Source organism: Amblyomma mixtum, chromosome 1, assembly GCF_055824585.1.
Source record: "Amblyomma mixtum isolate Tamu chromosome 1, ASM5582458v1, whole genome shotgun sequence".
Classification (NCBI taxonomy): domain Eukaryota; kingdom Metazoa; phylum Arthropoda; class Arachnida; order Ixodida; family Ixodidae; genus Amblyomma; species Amblyomma mixtum.
In genome coordinates this window covers 133,380,197-133,402,156 of record NC_143012.1, presented here as the reverse complement: position 1 = coordinate 133,402,156, position 21,960 = coordinate 133,380,197, and the positions used below count along the sequence as shown (strand labels likewise).

Below are 21,960 nucleotides of genomic sequence, written 5' to 3'. Positions count from 1 at the left end.
CATGATCATTGAATTAGACAGGCAGAGCAGAACGGTTGGGCTAAAAATTAACGTGCAGAAAACCAAAGTAATATTCAACAGTCTAGCAAGAGAACAGCAGTTCGCAACTGATGTCGCGGTGCTGAAAGTAGCAAGATAATATGTCTATTTAAGGCAGGTAGTCACAGCTGATCCGGATCATGAGAGGGAAATAACTAGAAGAATATGAATAGGGTGGAACGCATATGGCAGGTTCTCTCAGGTCATTAATGGCAGTTTACCAATATCCCTCAAGAGAAAAGTATACAACAGCTGTATCTTACCGGTACTCAGCTATGACGCAGACACGTGGAGGCTAACGAAAAGGGTTCAGCTTAAGTTAAGGCCAACGCAACGAGCTATAGAAAGAAAAATGATAGGTGTAACTTTTAGAGATCGGAAGCGGGCGGAGCGGGTGAGAGAACAAACCCGGGTTAATGACATCCTAGTTGAAATCAAGAGGAAGAAGGGGGCTTGGGGAGGGCATGTAATGCAAAGGCAAGATAACTGCTGGTCCTTAAGGGTAACAGAGTATATTCCAAGAGAAGGCAAGCGTAGCAAGGAGCGGCAGAAAGCTAGGTGGGCGGATGAGATTAAGAAGTGTGCCGGAATACAGCGACCGCTACTGGCACAGGACAGGGTTAATGGAGAGACATGGGAGAGACCTTTGCCCTGCAATGGGCGTAGTCAGGCTGGTGATGATGATGAGCGTGGCTCGAAGGCTGGGTGGGCCGGGGCTAGAGATCGGCGCCCTGGAACGAATCAGTCACGTCGAAGAGGGAGTGTGCCGCCGCGGCCGAGGACTGCGTACCGCAGCGGAGGAGGAGGAGGAATAAAAGGAAAGGCAGGGAGGATAACCGAAGAATAATCGGTTTGCTATCATACACGGGGAGAAAGGGGGGAGGGGATAAAAAAATGAAAGAAAAAGACTGTAACAGAAAATAGTTTTTTTGTTTATGGGGTTTAACGCCCCAGAGCGACTCAGGCTATGAGGGACGCCGTAGTGGAGGGCTCCGGAAATTTCGACCACCTGGGGTTCTTTAACGTGCACTGACATCGCACAGTACACGGGCCTCTAGAATTTATGCTCCAAAGAAATTCAACCGCCGCGGCCGGGATCGAACCCGCGTCTTTCGGGTCAGCAGCCGAGCACCATAACCACTGAGCCACCGCGGCGGCAATAGAAAATTGAAGTCACATGGAAAGTCAGCGTTCGTTAAAGTCACAACCTATCATGCAGGCCAGGGGTGGAATTCCGGCCAATTTGCCAATTCACGTTTAAGATCCTTGGACCCATATCTGAAGCTCCAGCTCCATCCGGCCTACCACGACGTGAAGAAACTTTACTGTGTCGCCTGTGGCTTGGTGCAGCTTCCACCAATCATTACTCTTTCTTAATCGGAATGGCTGATAGCCCTGCATGTCCCATCTGCGGGTATGATGAGACTATATCCCATATTCTTTGTGACTGTGCTGCCTAAAGCGCCGAGAGAAAGTCTCTCAGCCGTGCGCTGGAGCGTCTGGATCCACGCCCACTGACGGAAATGAAGATTCTCGGCCACTGTCCACGGCGATCGTCGGCGGTGAAGGCCTCCAAATCACTGCTCCACTTCTTGCGTACCGCAGTGAAATGACTAGAATAAGAATGGGGTGGAACGCATATGGCAGTTTCTTTCAGATAATGAATGGCAATTTACCAATACCCCTCAGGAGTTTACCAATAAGCCTCAATACCACTCAGAGTAGGCACCGGGGCAGGATGTGGAGCACCATGGTTCATGCAGCACATCTTTCCCATTTGCAGATTATCTTCGCATTCTTTTTGCTGCTGTGTCTGTCCTAGCAAACTCTACGGATGACATTTCCACACCGCTACTACAATCAAGCGAGGGCGCAATCTACCAGCAGTCCTTCAACTATCTTCATCTGGATCCACTACAGTTAATGCGCCCGGCTTTCTAAGTACCTTCACCGTTGACTCTGACGTCACATCGCGCAGGCAATTTAAGCGGCTGTGTGAGCGAGAGTCCGTTTAGTTGGCACGGGGGCAGCATTTGGAACTCAACGGCTCATGCAGCGCACCTTTCCCCTTCGCAGGTGTGTAAAAACTTTTCGATTTATGCTAAGAAAAGTGACGACCCGTTCTTGCTATTGCTCCCGTGCCAACAAGTGTTTTGTGAAATTGTCTGCGATTGTTTCTTGATGGCAATGCTCTTATTGCGCTCCGGTGACGTCTAAACTAATCCGGGGCCTGCCACACGTAATACTGAGGCATTACTTGAGCTGCAGCATTTACCCGCCAATCCTTTGGAGGAGATGGAAGTTCTTTTTTTGGTTATTAAAGGACCTCTAGGCAGGATCTGTACAATCCGCTAAGGGCCAGGCCGAGTTGGCTAGCGATGTTAAGGCTATTAATTTCGGTCAAAAGATCATAAAGACAAAAATCGAGGCAATCCAGAAGAGGTTAGACAATCTTGAAGAAAAAACCAAGGTATTAGACCATTTCGATGATTACATTGCCGGAATTCAATTGTCGGCACAAATCCAGACAAATCGGCTTGACTCTTTAAAACTGCGTGTTGAAGAAATGGAGGATAGATCTCCACGCAATAATCTTTTTTCTTGGTATCCGTGACTCTCGCGAACCATAGGAACAGTCCGAGTCGAATGTAAGTGTCGCCCAATTGTTGTTAAGTTCGCCAGCACGGAAAGAAAAGTTAAAGTACCTTCCGCGCGAGCAAAATTAAAAGAAAATGATGTTCCTACTTCGGAAGATTTTTTGCCCTCCACACGCCGCACTGGAAAAAAACTCAGTGAGTACGCTAAAAGCCAGCCCCAAGCATGTCCTTTCCAGATAAGGTGCACGAAACTAATCATGTATAAAAAAAACAGTTCGTCTATGACACGACAACAGGCACCATCAGTGGAAATGCCGCGTACGAACCACGAGATAGCGGCCACCGTGTTAATTGTGAGCACGTCCCAAGTTAGAAAAACGCAAGGGTAAGTAGACGAGACGCGCCCCACGTATCAGTTTTTTCACCAATATTAGAAGCATCATGAATAAACGCGGCTTCCTTAAATTCTGTCTTAGATACTTGCAATGCCGGTATTTTAGCGCATGCAGAAACGTTGCTGCATTCAAAGGTTCAAGATCATGAACTTTTTCAAACTGCTCATCGTTTTTCCCTCGGTCGTTGTGACCCAGCAATGCAACAGAGAGGCCGCGTGCTCTTAGCCATTTCGAATTATTTTGCATCTGAGTGTATTCACGTATCGACTTAACTAGAAACGGTTAGGGCCATCGTTGAAATAAACCACCAGAAGATAATCGTTGTAAAGCTATACAGCTTTCTCAGAAACTTCGCAGTTAAAGAAAAACTCGTCCTGGCCCAGGGCTCGAGCCCGAGACCACCGCTCAATCGGAGCAGTCGCTCTATCAGTTGAGCTAACCGGGACGGCGACAGCGAAGTGATCAGTAACTCGAAGTGGGAACTGTCTTGGTCAAATGTTTACGGGAATCCCCCAAGGTGGAGTGGATTTCTAATAAGGGAGTAATTACTCATTGACATCCACCCGAGCGCAGCCATGCGGCTACAAAGGACACCTATACAGCTTTATCAGAAACTTCGTAGCTATAGAAAAAATTGTACTCGACCGGGGTTCGAACCCGGGACCACCGCTTCACCGGAGCAGTCGCTCTAAGAAATTTGCTTACCGGGACAGCAAGCTTGTGCTGGATGTCAATGAGTAACTACACCTTTATTACAAATCTACTCCACTTTGGGGGATACCCCCAAACATTTGACCAAGCTGGAGCAAAGTGGCAGCAGCTGTACGTGGCTACAACCATTCGAGATAAGTTTGCTCGCATCTCGCGTCACGAGCAAGTGATAGAGCAGAGTGTCGGCTGCTTTGAGCGTGAACTAACAGTGCGAAAATTCGCGGCAAAAATTTACTGTAGTATGTTGTAATTACCTTTGTCATCCGCTATTAATCACACCTTGTCTGATGAATTGCACTTTGTCAGTGTAACACATGCCAAAGTAAAATGCACAGCTTTCATACGCGGCTTAAACATGAAATCTTCTACAGCAAGAAGCAGCCCAAAAAACACAAGGACTCGCTCTACTCTAAGCCTCGATATCTACTGGTTTCGTGCGCATGCAACGCCTTCTCACCCGTGAAGGCAGCGGCGCAAGCGCACGTGTACTCGGCCACGCCATCCAGGCATGAGCCGCCGTTGCCGCACTCGTGTCCCGGTATGCACTCGTTGTAGCGGCGCTCGCAAAGCACGCCGTGGAAACCGGGGACGCAGAAGCACTGCCACGGGAAGTCTTCCTCGGGCGCAGCCACGTGGGGTCCTCCGGCGAGACCCGGCTTTGAGCGACGGACAACGCAGAGTCCATCGTTGAGGCAGTAGTTCCGCCGGCACATCTGAATGGCTTCTTGGCACCTGCTTCCCGTCCATCCTGAAACCAAGAAAACGCTCTGCTGAACTCCTGGAACATTTGCACTTTCTCTTCGCGGAAAATGCAGTGGAAGCGAATGACTGGTGACCTCTCAAGAAATAATCTCTCTTAATAGAGCACGGAATCCGAGGGGAACTAGAATATCCCTGCGACACGATTGACACACTGCGACAAAGAACGCTTCTGAAGGCAACTGCAGCTTAAACCGAAAACATTTTGCATGGTAATATCAGTACCGATGGCCAGTTTTTTTTTCCCTGAAAATATGCCTCCGAAGACCTCAGGCAGTCTGGAAGCGAGATGGAAGGGTTTAAAGGAGCTGGGGTTTAAAGGAGCAACAGTTTCGAATTATGCACCAAAATCCTAGAAGTAGAGTAAGCAAAACAAACACTCAGGAAACATTCTCATGGCACACAGCCTCCATTTATGCGTTTTCACCGAAACATTGTTACAAGACCGATTCATGACTACGAAATTCTGCCTCCGGTTTATCAGCTGTTCACATGCGATAGACGGCCCGTGGACTCAGAGTGCCTATTGTTGCAAAGCGTGATGTCGATGTACCTATTCAAGAACAGGTAACAGACCGTGAAAGTTTGCTACTAAACCAACCTGCAGATTTACACAATTCCTTCCTGCTGCAGTTGAGTGATTTAGCAGGAAAACGTTTAGCAGCCAAAGTGTAATTTGTTTCAGCGGCTTCTCCAAAGGGCACAGTATTTTCCCTGAACTTTGAACAAATTGTATCAAGACGTACTCGTGAAATTCAATCTTTGATCCTTTGTTTGTCACAAAGGCTTATAAGGAAAGTGCATTCTTGGTGGAACACTGTACATCAGACCTTAAACTTGTTTAAAACATAGTGACTGGCTAGTTGGTTCTGCATACTGGAAAATTGCAGCGCAGCAGTAACAAGGACAAGACGAGAAGAACGCAAACACAAGCGCTGACTAACAACTGTGTTTTATTGCTCTGAGCCAGCCTATATAAGAACTAGGTACAAAACAGCAAAACAGAAACCAACACATCACCTCACGCATTCGTAGCACGATTATCGGAATTGTCTCCCGTTCCTCCAATCTTTCGTCCTATCATTGGCGTTCAGAAATGACATTTCTTTTTCACTAACGCGCAGCTGCTGCGCGGCGCGGCGTGGATCCGCTGGGACAGCAGCGACGAGCTGAGCTGGGGCCCCAGTTTTCTCTAGGTCTGGCGTGACGTCTTCACAGCTGCGCGGCGCGGCGTGGATCCACTGGGACAGCAACGACGAGCTGAGTTGGGCCCCAGTTTTCTCTCCGTCTGGCGCGACGTCACAAAAGAGGTCAAGCTAAAGGTCAAACGTGGATCCGCCGGGACGACGCTGAAGGCTCAAAACCTAGAGCAGTATTGCTTTCGTAATAAAAGTGAAATGGACCGCAAATCCGTACTGCTGGCGGTCACCTCATGATGCTTTCGAGAAGCACTGCTCGAGTCATCATTGACAACTCTGCTTTGGTTGGAACTTTTGTTGTTCTGCCCCACGATGCAACGGCCGCCTGATCCCCGCAGTGGACTTCTTGCGCGAGCATGATACCGTCATAAAAGTTCCTGGCCGTCTGGTAACATTATCGATCCCTGTACCAGCTTCAGCCCACATGGAGACACGAACCACGCACCTCAGCCCCATCGAGGATGATTTGACTCTGCCTCCGCAATCCTGTGCCCTCGTTACTGTCATTTGTGACGACCAGTGCAGTGCTTAAGGCGTTGCGGAACAGAGCACTCCACTTGTGCTCTCTCATGGGGCCTTCGCCGCGAGAGGTATGGTAACTCTAACCAATGGCCTGACAGATGTCTTTGTAAGGAATTTCGGGACCGAACAGCAACCCATCGCCAAGTGCACCATGGTCGGATACTTCGAGGGCATTGCCGAAACTCGCGACTGTCTTGTAGTCGAAAGTGTGACGGAATCTCGTCTGTCTGGCCGAGGGGATGCATTTCAAAGAACAGAGACGCCGACCAGTAAAATGAAATTTGAAATTGACCTCTGTCTTGCCCTCTAGAGTGAAACATACATTTGTCGAACACCCCAGTTTTTCCTTGATGTGAGCCCGGGCTTACTTTCAGCCGAGAGGGAGACTAGTCGGCCTTATTCATCAGTTCAGAGACAGTTTCTAGTCTACGTCCTGAGTCAAACAGACACCTCTCGCCAAGCACCCCATAATAACGGACAACAGAGCCCGACCGGCTCAACAAAACTCACACGGTATCTCACTGTGGAGCGCGAAGCCGTTCAGTTCAGTTCAGTTTTATTCCTTAAAGGCCCCCTTTTCAGGGGGTGTTACATAAGGGGTGGGAATACACATGAAAATGTGAAAAAAAACAGCAATGATTAACATTGAAGATGATCTGTTACACGCGCTTGAAAAACAGATGGCGAAGCGATGACGACGATGTCATGGGAAGGCCGTTCCAGTCTGAAGCTGTTCGAGAAAAGAGCGATGCAGACTTCCATAACCCAGGAAGTCCAAGAAATGCTGCCGGAATGTGCGCAAAAACGACAACATCGACAACAAAAAACCGCCGTGCGAAATCGCACACGAAGTAAGATTTGTTGAATGCGACAAGGAAGTCATCTATGACGCGCCGCTGCAATGCGGTAAGAGATACATTGGACAAACCGGTAGGTGCATCAACACTAGACTGAGGGAACACGCCAACTCATGCGGCCAGATAACGCACCCTGGCAATCTGGCTTCCCACTGTCACCATTGCAAATGGAACCCTCATCATAATGACCCAGCCATCCAAGGCCAAGCCAAAACCAAACAAGAATAAGGATGCAAGCCTCACCTGGATGACACCACCATACTAGGCCACGGGAAAACAAAAACTGAACGTGAAATCATTGAAGCCTTCAAGATCAGGACTTGTGGAACAGAAAACTGCGTCAGCACACCGTCAATAGCTCTCGAAAATAAAGAATTAGACTGGTTAAGGTCACTGGCCAGATTATAGACAGGAAGTTGAAGGCAGCTTTTAGATGCAAATTGATTATCTGGTTCGTAGATCATATTTGCCATCCCGCTCTGTATAAAAGCGACATGTTTTGTGAAGTAAACTAGTTGAAAGTACGCGCTTCGTCCGTTTGTGTTTTCGTGTGTCTGTGCCTTTTAGCGTGAATTCATCAGTACCGACCTTTCTCCAACCGTAAATGACTGCCTCCTCGTCGTGCCAACGCATCTCCGTGAAGAACTCTTGCAGGCGTGTCTTGACGAGCCCAACGCCGGTCACCTCCGCTGCGCTCGAACTTCGACTCGGATCGAACAGAGCTATTACTGGCCTGAACTTGCGGCTATAGTGTGTCACTAAGTGCGCACGTGCCGCAATTGCCAACGAAGAAAAAAAACGTCAAGCCAGCTGGACTTCTACCTTCCGTACAAGTGCCCAGAGTCCCGTCTGAGCAAATTGAATTGCCATGGACCTTTTTGGCCCTTTCTCAGCTTCACTTTCGGGAAACCGGTGGATCACCGGCGCTCTTACTCGCTAAGCTGAAGCCAAGGCCTCCCAGCGCGGCACAGCAGCCGAGGCTGCGAAATGTTTCGTGGAGCACATCGTCCTATGGGATGGCGCTCCGGCACTTATTATCACGGGCATAGCTTTTGCTGCCAAACTTTTGGAATCCCTCATGCGACTCAGTGGCACTGCTCATAGTAAAACAACCGCCTATCATCCCCAGACGAATTGCCTGACCGAGCTTCTTAGCAAAACTCTCGTCGACGTGCTGTCCATATACAGCCCCCGTCAAAAGCATACAGCCCAAGGGGTTTCTTTGTGAGGTCTGCAGCATGCCTCGTTATGCATGCTTAACGACGTAATTTCTCTAAAGAAAAATGCCTTTGCGTCTTCAATCCTCCAAAGGTTTGAAGTGCTTGATGTGCTAAGGAGCCGCGCTAAAGAGCTCAGAAGCAAGCCTCTTGGATTGTATACTTTTGACGGGCGCTGTACGTTGACGTTGAGCGCCGCTATCTTTGGATGATAACCTGCCATATATTACTTTCGTGTACAATGTGGCTCAACAACAAAGCACACGGTGGACTCCCTGTTGTACGGCCGCGAAATGTAGACAATATTGGTAGCAATACTGCCAAATGATGGCCACGACCACCGCCGTTGTCGCCGGGAATTCACTCTTGGTGCGAAAGAAGCTCGGTAACTTGGGAGAGCTCTCATCCTGAACCAATGAGGCTGTGACGCCCGGCGTTACAACTGCAACCACAGGCTGCTGACGTTCGCGCCGGACGAGAGAGTTTGGGTATGGACCCGCCACTAGACGCCGCAGTCATTCCGAAAACTGCTAAAGCAGTACTTCGGACCCTATAGAGTTCTCAGTCACGAAGTTCTTCCGGATGGGGTTTCCCGGAGTACTCGCCGTCGGCAGACACGTGAAATTGTCCATGTCGTGGGGATGAAGGCCTGCTTTTCGCGACTGTCTAAAGGTCACAGGGCTCCGCGAAAGCTACATTCAATAGTTGCTTTGCCAAATTTGGCAGCTGCTTCGCACGCTGTTATGTTTAAAACTTTGCCTTTTGTTTAGGCACACCACCCTGATCTTCAAACCAGTCATCTCTTCCACGTTTTACTATTCCAACAATAATGACTTCACAGTTGACAAAAAGCAGGGCTATTTGCAACTATGAAATTCGGCGCCTGTGAAAAGCGCGGAAGACAAATGTGCCGAACGCTGTTCCTTCGGACGTGCCTTGGCACGACGTATGCTGCCTGCCTATGTCAGCTCGGCGCGCAACAGCAAAACGAACACGCCGCTCCTCTTGCCTACTTTTCAAACACGGTCGCTGTCTGGAGAGAAAAAAAAATCAGCGGAAAAATGCTTACATGTGGCAATACTAAAGCATAGATGTCCCTGCGTGCACTAGTACTAACCCACCCACCCACACAGGCACCCCCCTCCCCACGCACACACACACATGCACGCGCGCGCGCGCGCACACACACACACACGCACACACACACACACACGCACGCACGCACGCACGCACGCACGCACGCACGCACGCGCGCGCGCGCACACACACACACACACACACACGCACGCACGCACGCACGCACGCGCGCGCGCACACGTATGAACGCTGTACGACTTATGGTTGCGTCGCAATTTTGGTACGAACGTAGTCAGGCAGCCGCCGCGGTGGCTCAGTGGCTATGGTGCTCGGCTGCTTTCCCGAAAGCAAGGGTTCGATCCCGGCCGCGGCGGTTGAATTTCTTTGGAGGAGAAATTCGAGGCCCGTGTACTGTGCGATGTCAGTGTACGTTAAAGAACCCCAGGTGGTCGAAATTTCCGGAGCCCTCCACTACGGCGTCTCTCATAGCCTTAGTCGCTTTGGGACGTTAAACCCCATAAAACCAAACCAAACCAAACCAAACGTAGTCAGGAAAACTGGCGCCAAATTGAGGGCGGCTTTTCTGAAATGGCGGTGCTTGATTTTTCTCTGTGTGTCATATGGCAGCTTGGTGAAGTCACCCTATTTTTCTTGGCATGGCTTGAATTTTTCGCACCATCTACGAGTATGTACACTAACACACGCGGCAGGCTTTTCTCGTAATGAGACTAGCAGTAACCCTCTCGCATTAAAATGAATTTGTTCGCGGAGAAGAGCAACAGCTGGAAAGTTCTGAAAGGCTCGTTGAGGCTCACCGGACTTGCAAGAGCACGTGAATCCGCCAGCGTGATTGGAGCATGTGCCGCCCATGTGACAAGGCTCCCCGAGACACTCGTCCACGTCCTCTTCACAAAGCAACCCCGTGAATCCAGGAGTGCATCTGCAACAGTCGATCGGGGCAGCTGTTGATTCTTTCTCGGCGCTTGTCTGGGACAGGCAACTTCAGCAGTACCAGAATAGTACTTCATGAGCAGAAAAACAGCATGATTTCGTCAGCCTAAAGACACGACAAAGCCTGTTATTTAGGGGTGTCTCACATTCATCACCAGCAGCAGCAGCAGCCTGACTACGCCCACGGCAGGACAAATTCATCTCCCATATCTCTCCAATAAACCACCTCCTGTGCCAGCTGCAGCCGCCTCCCTATCCCCGCAAAGTTCTTATTCTCATCGGACCACCAGTCCGCCGCGGTGGCTCAGTGGTTATGGTACTCGGCTGCTGACCCGAAAGACGGGGGTACGATCCCGGCCGCCGCGGTTGAATTTCTTTGGAGGAGAAATTCTAGAGGCCCGTGTGCTGTGCGATGTCAGTGCACGTTAAAGAACCCCAGGTGGTGGAAATTTCCGGCACCCTTCACCACAGCGTCCCTCATAGCCTGAGTCTCTTTGGGACGCTAAACCCCAATAAACCTAAACCAATCATCCGCCCATCAAACTTTCACCTAAACTTCGCCGTTAGCACCACCTGCCATTTCGCCCGAAAGCAAGCCTTCTGCTGTGCAGTATGTATGTATGTGTTCGATGAGCAGCGAGGCGCCGTTCTCTCATTAATAGAACTGCTTTATGTTGTTGTCTGTGCCGTGGTAAATTCTGAATGCTTCGCCCAGTCATGGTACAGCTTTCGCAGCACCCTCACATAAAACAACATGCCGTTACCAGTAACGCCATCGGCGAATACGGTGACAGAGGTGTTGGCAGATGTGTCTTTGAATACACAAGTCTTTACGGGCTGAAGACGAAAAGGGAATAAATGAGAAATGAAAAGGGCGTGTTCATGGCATTAGCTAGGTACCACGCAACCACGCAAGGAGGCCTTCAATGTCAACGCCAGCATAATTCATGAAACACGCCTTAGCCGCACTTCTCTCACCATAGAACCTTCGTTCTGTTATGCAGAACTGCGAAAGAAAAATGACGTCTTATTGAGCGTGAGCATGCAGCTAGCACTTGCATTTGCAGTATGCTGTGATAGTCATCTTGGCATCTTTTTTCCAGTTGCGAGCCTTGTGCTGTCGGGTGCGGGTAGCGTCGTTAATATTCATTTTTGAAACAGCGCAACAAAGACGGGACGTGGAAACTGAGGGGTAAAGACAAACAGGCGCTGACTAACAACTGGCTTTATTGAAAAAAACACACAAATATATAGACAGAGTTAGGAAAGATTAATCGCCACTATAGTCAACTCATGCCACATGGGACGCCAGATACCCAATCTCCCCTTCGGAAAGGGCGACCGATGGGCAACTAATGCACGTTGTGCCCTTCTCACGTGTAAGAAAAGCTTCAATAACTTCTCGCGTCATCTTATCACTATGGCGGGACACGATGTTGGTGTTCTTATAGTCGGGCGTACATTTGCATTTCTTGCAACGAAATGCACATTTAGCGAGAGGGTCTCCTTCTGATTTTCTGTTTTCGTAATCTTTTTCATGTTTACATTTGCACTCTCTGCAGTGGACCGCCACGTGTGACAGGGGGTCTTTTTTTCTGGTGTTCTCATGTTCTATGAGCCGCTTGTTGATGCATCTTCCTGTTTGGCCAATATATGTGGCACCACACGAGAAGGGAATTTGGTATACTACCCCTACCTCGGAAGGTACATAAGGGGAAACATGGCGCACCTGACAAGCCCTTTTGTTTCCCTCCTGCCTCTGCCTTACCTGCTTGCACATCCTGCCTAATTTCTTCGGGGCAGAAAACACGACGTCAACGCCATATCTGCCTGCAACTTTTTTGAGCCCATGGGACATGCTTTGCGCATATGGAACCACTGCCGATCTTTTATTTTCATTTTCATTTCTTGCACTCGGCCGAGCCCCAAACTTCACCTTCCTAAGCAATTTCTCCGCTGCCCTTGAAATGAGGTGAGCCGGATAGCCATTCGCGCATAATCTGCTTGATTGGGCTGCAATGCTCTCCCCAATCATTTCATGGCAGGACTTATTGAGTGAAGACTGCAGGCAAGAAAAGATAATGCCTTCTTTTATAAGCTTGGAATGACCTGACCGGAAGTTTAACAAGGGCTTAGCCGGTCTTGGCCGATAACACCAGCACACGTGCTTGTGTCGCGAAAACAAAACCAAATCCAGAAACTGCAGTTCCTTGTTCGTGGGTACCTCTGTCGTAAACTTTAGCCCACGCCCGTACTTATTAAACACCTTAAGAACATCGACTACCATTCTAGGCAGGCTGCCTGGCGGGGTAAACACCAAAAAGTCATCAACATAACGAAAAATACGCACCCCTAACTCCTTCGAAGCTTGCTCAATCGCCCTGTCCACAAAACTAAAAAAAATGTTAGCCAATACAGGTGCAACCCTGGAACCAATGCATACCCCGGATGCTTGTACAAATGACTTGCCCTCCCAATCAAAAACTGTTGCCGACAGGTAGAAGGACAAGATTTCTAAAAAAACTATCAACAGACACACCACATTTTTCAATGAATGCACTTTCGTCATTGTCCTGTGTGATGCACATTTTAACGGCCCTCATGAGCTCTCCGTGTGGCAATGAATAATAAAGGTCCACTACGTCAACGCTGAAAAACGTGCAGATCCCAGGGTTATCCAGCCTAAGGTGCTCCACCAGCACATCCGAATTCGGAATCACGAATGGGTCCGGCAGGGCCAGCGCCTCCACTTGCCTTTGAAGATATCCTGAAACCACATGCTGCCAGGTTCCCCGTTGAGAGACAATGGAACGAAAAGGGTGGTCCGGCTTGTGCGTCTTAATGGTGAAAAAACCTCGAGCTTCCGACCTGCCGACTTATTGGCTGCGTCCGCCAGCTTGCTCAAATTGTGGTGTCTCAAAAGTTCGACCGCCCGCCATTTCACCTTGGAACCACTGAAGTCAACTTCCTTGAAGTTTCTCCCCAGGGCTTCTGAAGCTTTATCCGCATAGGTACCTGCCGGAAGGACCACCGGCAGGTAAGGAGCCGCCGATAAGGAGGGTTGCTTTGTGGTCCTCAGGTGTGCACTAGGAGTTGCCTCGTCATTGACCTCAGGCATCATATCTGTCGCCCTCCTCATGCGGAGCATGCGCCTGGACAGATAGATAATCAACCTCTTTCATTGCTCACCTAATGGACGGGGCCCTCCCTGTGAATCGCAAGTGCTTCGATTACCTCGCTTCATTTTGTTTCTCCCCTCCCCTCCCACGTCCACTAACAGAGGCGGGAGGGATAGAAGCAGTTCGCGGCCACCTCCAAAAAGGGAGAGGAGTATATTTTGAAAACACTTTTGGTACGTAACAGTTTTCTGTATGTGCTCTCCTTTTCACTGGCAGCAATGGTGTCGGCTTCAGGGATGAATGTTATTTATCCAGAAGAATGGACTTCGTTTTTTTTTTCATTTCATTTTTGATGCAATACAAGTATTGCTCCCAGGGAAAGACAAAACGAGACTGTAAATAAGTTAGCGTAAAAAAGGGACAACGGCAGAAGAAAGGAATACTAAGACATTCACGAGCACTCGTGAATGTGAATGTCTTATGTCTGCTTTCTTCTGTCCGTTGTCCGTTTTTTGCGCTAACTTATCCACAAAATGCATCACCAACTAGCCCGGCGGCTAGCTGTCCTGAAAATGAGACTGCTCGTCTGATGACTAGGCCGGCTTTGCCGAGAGCAGCAGAAGCAGTAGCAGTAACGGCATTTATACATACATCCTAGTCATGAAAGGAGAATATGCTTTATACAATTCTGGTTTGAGAAGAAGTTAACGCTCGCGAAAACAAATACAGTGTTGTGTAGAAACACACATTAAAATACAAAAGTGCTGGATACATTTTTTCACGAGACGTAAAGTGTACGGTGCAATGCATATGCATTTAGTGCGAGACATAAATTCCACTCCGCTTACTGGCGGTATGGAAAAACATCAGAATAACAGTAGAACAAAGCAAACACTACTTCGATGCTGCTGTTCGTGGCACAGCCGGGCACACGCTCCTCGCCGAAACTTGAGTAATTATATATTTTACACTGTTGATTATATCTGGATATGAATTGCACAACGTCCTAATTTGCTGTTCGACTGTCTCTGTTCCGTAATTTGTTCTTGGCCTTTCTCTCAGTAAAGTTGTACAGCGCAATGAATAGCCACTGTCTCTGCAAAGGTATCGATTGCAAAACGCTGCAAAGTTCACTTTCCTGTATATATATATATATATATATATATATATATATATATATATATATATATATATATAGGGAAGGGGATGAGGGGCTCGTTATAAATATGACAGAAGCCAACAGCCACAGAAACCAAGGGGCACAGGGGATTTTTTTTAAGTTATTTATTTTGTAGTGTTGATCAATTTAGAATATTACTGAACATGTTATCGTTTTAAAGATAACTGATTAGAAAAGCAGAAGAAAAAACAACCACCTGCCGCCGGTGGGATCCGAACCCACGACCTCCGAATTACGCGTCCGGTGCTCTACCTCTGAGCTACGGCGACGGCTGTCAATTCTTCTGCTTTCGGGGGTATTTATGTTTACAAGTAACCTAACCTTGAGAGTATTCATCAGCGCCACCCACGTTCACAAGCGGCGGACGTAGAACGTCCTGAGTTACCGCAGGTGTGACGTAGAACGTCATCGAACGGAGAGGGTGGAAGCTGCGTGAGAACCCTCTTATGCTTCCTAAGGCGTCAAGGCTGCCAGAATCGAGGCCGTCGCTAAGCAATTAAGCAAACAAGGGAAGGGGATGAGGGGCTCGTTATAAATATGACCGGTGGGATCCCACCGGCGGCAGGTGGTTGTTTTTAAGCATGAAATGCTTTTAGCCCCCGTTGTCGGCAGTGTGGTGACGTCACGCCGAGACCGAGAGCCATCATCCGGGCACTGAAATCTACTCATCCGGGCACTGAAATCCACTCATCCGGGCACTGAATTCCAGTCATCCGGGCACTGAATTCCAGTCATCCGGGCTCTGAAACGAGAACATCCGGGCACCGTACGAGACTTAACGAGATTTGTTGTTGTTTTGTTGTTGTTGTTGTTGTGACTGAGAGAAGGATGAAGAGGAAATTGCACGGGCCTGCTACTGGCTCGAGCCAAGCCACCACCGCTGCCACGTGCAGATAGAGGAGAGTCAAAAGATCAGAGGAAAGACAAAAAGGAAAGAAAAGACGCGCTTCGCAGCAACAACTGCGTCCGCCGGAGCGGACGCTGCTCAAAAAGAAGCGGCCGAAGCCGCGCTCGCCGAAGCGAGAACAGATACTCCTTTTTTTTTTAACGAGATTTAACGAGACTCTCTAAGCCCTCCTACGCGACCGGCATGCAAGCGCCGGTCGGTCTCCAAAGGAGTCACAAAAAATAACTGCTGCCAGTGGCTTCTCAATGTTTATCAAGATATCAGTCGCTGTGCGTTTGATAATGCACGGAATTATAATTTCCGATTTCTAATAACGCGTGCAAAAAAAACACATAAATGCCACGATACACTTCGTTGTCATACGTGATCTCTTAGGGGCTTCGCGCATCGAAGCAAAGCCGCGCAGGCGCACAGGGGCCCGGGGGAGAAGCGCTGCGTTCAAAGGGCAAGGCATCGCGCCGAACGGGTGGTGGCGTTCCTCCCTTCCATTACGGTGCGGTTCGGGTGGCCACCAAGATGGCAGAGAATTACTGCGCCATTTCCTTTCCTCAAAAAACCTTGCGTTCAAATGGCAAGGCATCGCGCTGAACGGGTGGTGGCGTTCCTCCCTTCCTGTACGGTGCGGTTCGGGTGTCCACCGAGATGACATTAGGCCCGTAAACATTTCATGCTTACTCTACTCTCGGTTACGGGAGAGGCAGAGATTTTTTTTCTTCTGCTTTTCTAATCAGTTATCTTTAAAACGATAACATGTTAGTAATATTCTAAATTGATCAACACCAAAAAATAAATAACTTAAAAAAAATCCCCTGTGCCCCTTGGTTTCTGTGGCTGTTGGCTTCTGTCATATTTATAACGAGCCCCTCATCCCCTTCCCTTGTTTGCTTAATTGCTTAGCGAGGGCCTCGATTCTGGCAGCCTTGACGCCTTAGGAAGCATAAGAGGGTTCTCACGCAGCTTCCACCCTCTCCGTTCGATGACGTTCTACGTCACACCTGCGGTAACTCAGGACGTTCTACGTCCGCCGCTTGTGAACGTGGGTGGCGCTGATGAACACTCTCAAGGTTAGGTTACTTGTAAACATAAATACCCCCGAAAGCAGAAGAATTGACAGCCGTCGCCGTAGCTCAGAGGTAGAGCACCGGACGCGTAATTCGGAGGTCGTGGGTTCGGATCCCACCGGCGGCAGGTGGTTGTTTTTTCTTCTGCTTTTCTAATCAGTTATCTTTAAAACGATAACATGTTCAGTAATATTCTAAATTGATCAACACCCCAAAATAAATAACTTAAAAAAAATCCCCTGTGCCCCTTGGTTTCTGTGGCTGTTGGCTTCTGTCATATATATATCTATATATATATATATATATATATATATATATATATATATATATATATATATATATATATATATATATATATATATATATATATATATGTATATATATATATATATATATATATATATATATATATATATATATATATATGCGCATGCCCCATTTCAGATGGTACGAGTCTGTAAAAGACGGTAGGTTGTGATGAATCATAAAACAGAAGCAGTTACTTTTCTGTTTGCAAGATGAAAAAACGTTTTTCGAAAGAGTACACGCAATCATTCGCCAGAAGTTGTTGCGGAAGTTCCCCACACCAACAAGCTGTAGCACATATTAGACTGAACAAGAGAAAAAATACAATCGTTTCTTGAGCCAAAGAGGCAACCGGTTACGAAGTATGTACAGCATGCCGACTAATTTTCTGTAACGACGAAGAAGTTCTTGTTCCGGCGAAGACGACGACGAACTTCTGACCGTTGTGTTGAGCGGCATTGTCATCGCTTTGTGTGTGAGCTCTCGGTGCTCGACCTGTGTGTCTACGAGGCCTGTGTCTCTGCGTCTACCACCGGCGCCCTGCTCCTCTAACCGTCCCAGTGCCCATCGTACATTTGGTGGAGGTCGCCGGGTAGAAATCTCCATCGTGGAGCTGCGTAGCCGCACTCTTCCCACGCTTGAAATGCCAGAAGACGCCCAAAATCAATCTGTGCAAACGGGACCAGCTCTCATCTGCGCCGGCTCCCTTCGCCAGCGAGATCCGGCAATCTTCAGCGGAGCCGATGAGAATGATGTGGAAGACTGGCTCGCGTCATACGAACGGGTTAGCCTGTACAATAGATGGGACGACGATACGAAGCTGAACAACGCAATTTTTTATCTAACTGGGGTCGCTAACCTCTGGTATCGGAACCATGAGGGAGACATCCGAACATGGACAGCCTTCAAAACGAAGCTTGCCGAAGTCTTTGGTCGCCCCACTGTCCGGAAACTTCGGGCTGAACAGCGTTTGCGTGAACGCTCGCAGCACGTCGGCGAAAGCTTCACCAGCTATATAGAAGAAGTCATTGACGTATGCAAACGTGTCAATGCGAACATATCCGAAGCCGACAAGATAAAACACATCTTGAAAGGTATCGACGATGATGCCTTTCAGATGCTATTAGCCCGTGACTTGCGCACCGTTAAGGAAGTGTTCACGCTCTGCCAAAGCTTCGAGGAGCTGCGCAAACAGCGGTTATTGACTCGGAAACACCAACAAGCCCAGGTTGAATCGCTTTCTGGACTGGCGCCTGCAGCTGACAACACCTCTATGCTGCAACAAATCAAAGATTTCGTCCGTGAAGAGGTAGCTCGGCAACTTTCTCTTCTGCCTAGCCCTCAACAGGCGCCGCCTTATTTGGCCCCGGCTCTTCGACAGGCTATACAAGACCAGGTTACTGAGGCGCTTCCATCCTTCCATCCTCCGCCACCTGGCGCCGCACCCTTGATTTACGCCGATGCTGCTCCAAGGTCTGTCACCAGTCCCATGCCTTGCGCCGACGTCGCCCCAAGACCTGTAGCCGGTCCTCGGACTTACGCCGACGTTCTAGTACAGCCCCCGCCGTCGTCCTATCCTACAATGTACGTGCCTGTGCAAGCGTCGGCACCTGCCCTGCGACAAGCTCGAAGAGCAAGCAATCCATGGCGCACCAGTGACAACCGTCCTGTATGCTACACTTGCGGAGTGCCTGGCCACGTCGCGCGCTACTGCCGTCGCCATCTCCAAGCGCCAGCCCCACGTGCGCAATCTTCGGGGTACTGGCCTTCAACCCGTCAGTATTCGCGGAAGGATGTCTACCCTCTTCCGCTCATCGATGACGCTTTTTACTGTTTGCAAGGGGCCGAACTATTTTCTTCCCTCGATCTTCGTTCCGGATATTCGCAGGTCCCCATGGAAGCGGCCGATCGCCCCAAAACCGCTTTTGTAACCCCCGACGGCTTATACGAATTTACAGTTATGCCATTCGGCCTTTGTAATGCGCCTGCAACATTTGAGAGGATGATGGACACCATTTTGCGGGGATTAAAATGGAAGGTATGCCTCTGCTATCTCGACGACATCGTCGTCTTTTCTGCGGATTTTGACACCCACCTTCATCGCCTGAGGCACGTCTTGAACTGCCTTTCTGACGCCGCTTTGCAGCTAAACTTGAAGAAATGCCGTTTTGCCGCTCGTAAACTCACTATCTTAGGGCACGTTGTCTCAAAGGAAGGCGTTTCTCCAGACCCAGCCAAACTTCGAGCGGTCGCTGCTTTTCCCAAGCCTACATCTGTCAAAGAACTGCACAGCTTCCTTGGCCTGTGTTCCTACTTTCGTAGATTTATCCGAAACTTTGCATCGATTGCTGCCCCTTTAACACAACTCCTATCCAGCAGCTCCGACTTTTCACAGTGGTCACCCGCATGCGACAACGCGTTTTATACCTTACGCCGCATCCTCACCGCACCACCTATCCTGCGCCATTTCGACCCGACGGCCCCTACCGAGGTCCACACCGACGCCAGTGGTGTTGGTCTCGGAGCTGTACTCGCGCAGCGCAAACCTGGCTTTCATGAGTACGTTGTCGCCTATGCAAGCCGCACCCTGACGAAGGCAGAGTCCAATTACTCAGTGACGGAAAAAGAGTGTTTGGCTATCGTTTGGGCTCTTACCAAATTCCGCCCTTATCTCTATGGTCGTCCCTTTGATGTCGTGACGGACCACCATGGGCTTTGCTGGTTATCCTCCCTGAAAGACCCCTCCGGCCGCCTCGCAAGATGGGCTCTTCGTATGCAGGAATACGATGCCCGTGTAGTTTATCGCACCGGACGCAAGCACCAAGATGCCGACGCCCTTTCTCGCTGCCCACTTCCGGTTGAGCTCGCCGGCCTCTCAACACTCGACGACTCCCCTCCGTTGCTTCACATCAACGACATGCCTTCAGCGCAGCGCATGGACCCTTGGATTGCGTCTCTGCTTGACTTCCTCTCTAACACTACGGCGGCTTCTCCATCACGCGCTCTCCGTCGCCAAGCTCCTCACTTCGCCATTCGTGACAATCTCCTTTACCGCCGCAACTACAGCGCAGATGGTCGCAAGTGGTTATTGGTTGTTCCTCGTCACCTCCGCTCGCAAGTCTGTGATTATTTCCACGCTGACCCACAATGCGGACACGCAGGAGTATTCAAAACATACAATCGGATCCGGCTGCGTTACTACTGGCGCGGAATGTATAACTTCATCCTTAAGCACATCCGCTCATGCCTGCCCTGCCAACGTCGCAAGCGCCCTGCCCACCCTTCTGCAGGCGAGTTGCTGCCACTACCTTGCCCACCGCGCCCATTCGACCGCGTAGGCATTGATTTGTATGGACCTCTTCCCTACACTGCAGCCGGTAACCGTTGGGCTATCGTCGCAGTTGACCACTTGACGAGGTTGTAACGACGAAGAAGTTCCTGTTCAAGCGAAGACGACGACAAACTTCTTACCGTTGTGTTGAGCGGCATTGCCATCGCTTTGTGTGTGTGCTCGTGGTGCTCGACCTCTGTGTCTACGAGGCCTGTCTCTGTGTCTACCGCCGGCGCACAGTACTCTAACCATCCCAGTACCCATCTTACATTTGGTGGAGTCGCGGGGTAGAAATCTCCATCGTGGAGCTGCGTAACCGCACTCTTCCCACTCTTGAAATGCCAGAAGACGCCCAAACCCAATCTGTGCAAACGGGACCAGCTCTCATCTGCGCCGGCTCCCTTCGCCAGCGAGATCCGGCAATCTTCAGCGGAGCCGATGAGAATGACGTGGAAGACTGGCTCGCGTCATACGAACGGGTGAGCCTGTACAATAGATGGGACGACGATACGAAGCTGAACAACGTAATTTTTTTTATCTAACGGGGGTCGCTAGCCTCTGGTATCGGAACCATGAGGGAGACATCCGAACATGGGCGGCCTTCAAAACGAAGCTTGCCGGAGTCTTTGGTCGCCCCACTGTCCGGAAACTTCGGGCTGAACAGCGTTTGCGTGAACGCTCGCAGCACGTCGGCGAAAGCTTCACCAGCTATATAGAAGAAGTCATTGACTTATGCAAACGTGTCAATGCGAACATGTCCGAAGCCGACAAGATAAAACACATCTTGAAAGGTGTCGACGATGATGCCTTTCAGATGCTATTGGCCCGCGACTTGCGCACCGTTAAGGATGTGTTCGCGCTCTGCCAGAGCTTCGAGGAGCTGCGCAAACAGCGATTACTGACTCGGCAACACCAAGCCCAGGTTGAATCGCTTTCTGGACTGGCGCCTGCAGCTGACAACACCTCTATGCTGCAGCAAATCAAAGATTTCGTCCGTGAAGAGGTAGCTCGGCAACTTTCTCTTCTGCCTAGCCCTCAACAGGGGCCGCCTTCTTTGGCCCCGGCTCTTCGACAGGCCATACAACACCAGGTTACTGAGGCGCTTCCATCCTTCCATCCTCCGCCACCTGTCACCGCACCCTTGATTTACGCCGATGCTGCCCCAAGGCCTGTCACCAGTCCCATGCCTTGCGCCGACGTCGCCCCAAGACCTGTAGCCGGTCCTCGGACTTACGCCGACGTTCTAGTACACCCCCCGCCGTCGTCCTATCCTACAATGTACGTGCCTGTGCAAGCGTCTTCACCTTCCCTGCGACCAGCTCGAAGAGCAAGCAATCCGTGGCGCACGAGTGACAACCGTCCTGTATGCTACACTTGCGGAGTGCCTGGCCACGTCGCGCGCTACTGCCGTCGCCTTCTCCAAGCGCCAGCACCACGCGCGCAATCTTCGGGGTACTGGCCTCCAACCCGTCAATATTCTGAGGCTGTCGACCAAACGCCAAGTCGTCCTTACTCCCCTGATCGTTCAGCCCTCTCCAGCCGCCGCTCCCCTTCGCCACGACGCCGCTCTATCTCCCCCATGCGACGTCGCCCTAATTCTCCTCAGCAGGAAAACTAGGCGCCGCAGTTCCGGAGGCAAGAACTGCGCCCCCGTCGAAATTTCGAAGACCTCATCGATCACCTGCGAATCTTATTGATGTTTTTGTTGAGGGCGTGTCTGTGATGGCTCTGA

General features: G+C 49.8%; 1 protein-coding gene across 1 annotated transcript in view; it reads right to left on the bottom strand.

Moving 5' to 3' along the window:
- The window catches only part of LOC149367641 (uncharacterized), a 203,387-nt gene that overhangs the window by 114,929 nt on the left and 66,498 nt on the right, over positions 1–21,960 (bottom strand). Inside the window, exons 2-3 of the mRNA XM_089575214.1 lie at positions 10,189–10,313; positions 4,200–4,490 (exon numbers count right to left, since the gene is read on the bottom strand). Coding sequence (XP_089431340.1) covers positions 4,200–4,490; positions 10,189–10,313 — 416 coding nt within the window. The remainder of the gene's footprint in view (positions 1–4,199; positions 4,491–10,188; positions 10,314–21,960) is intronic.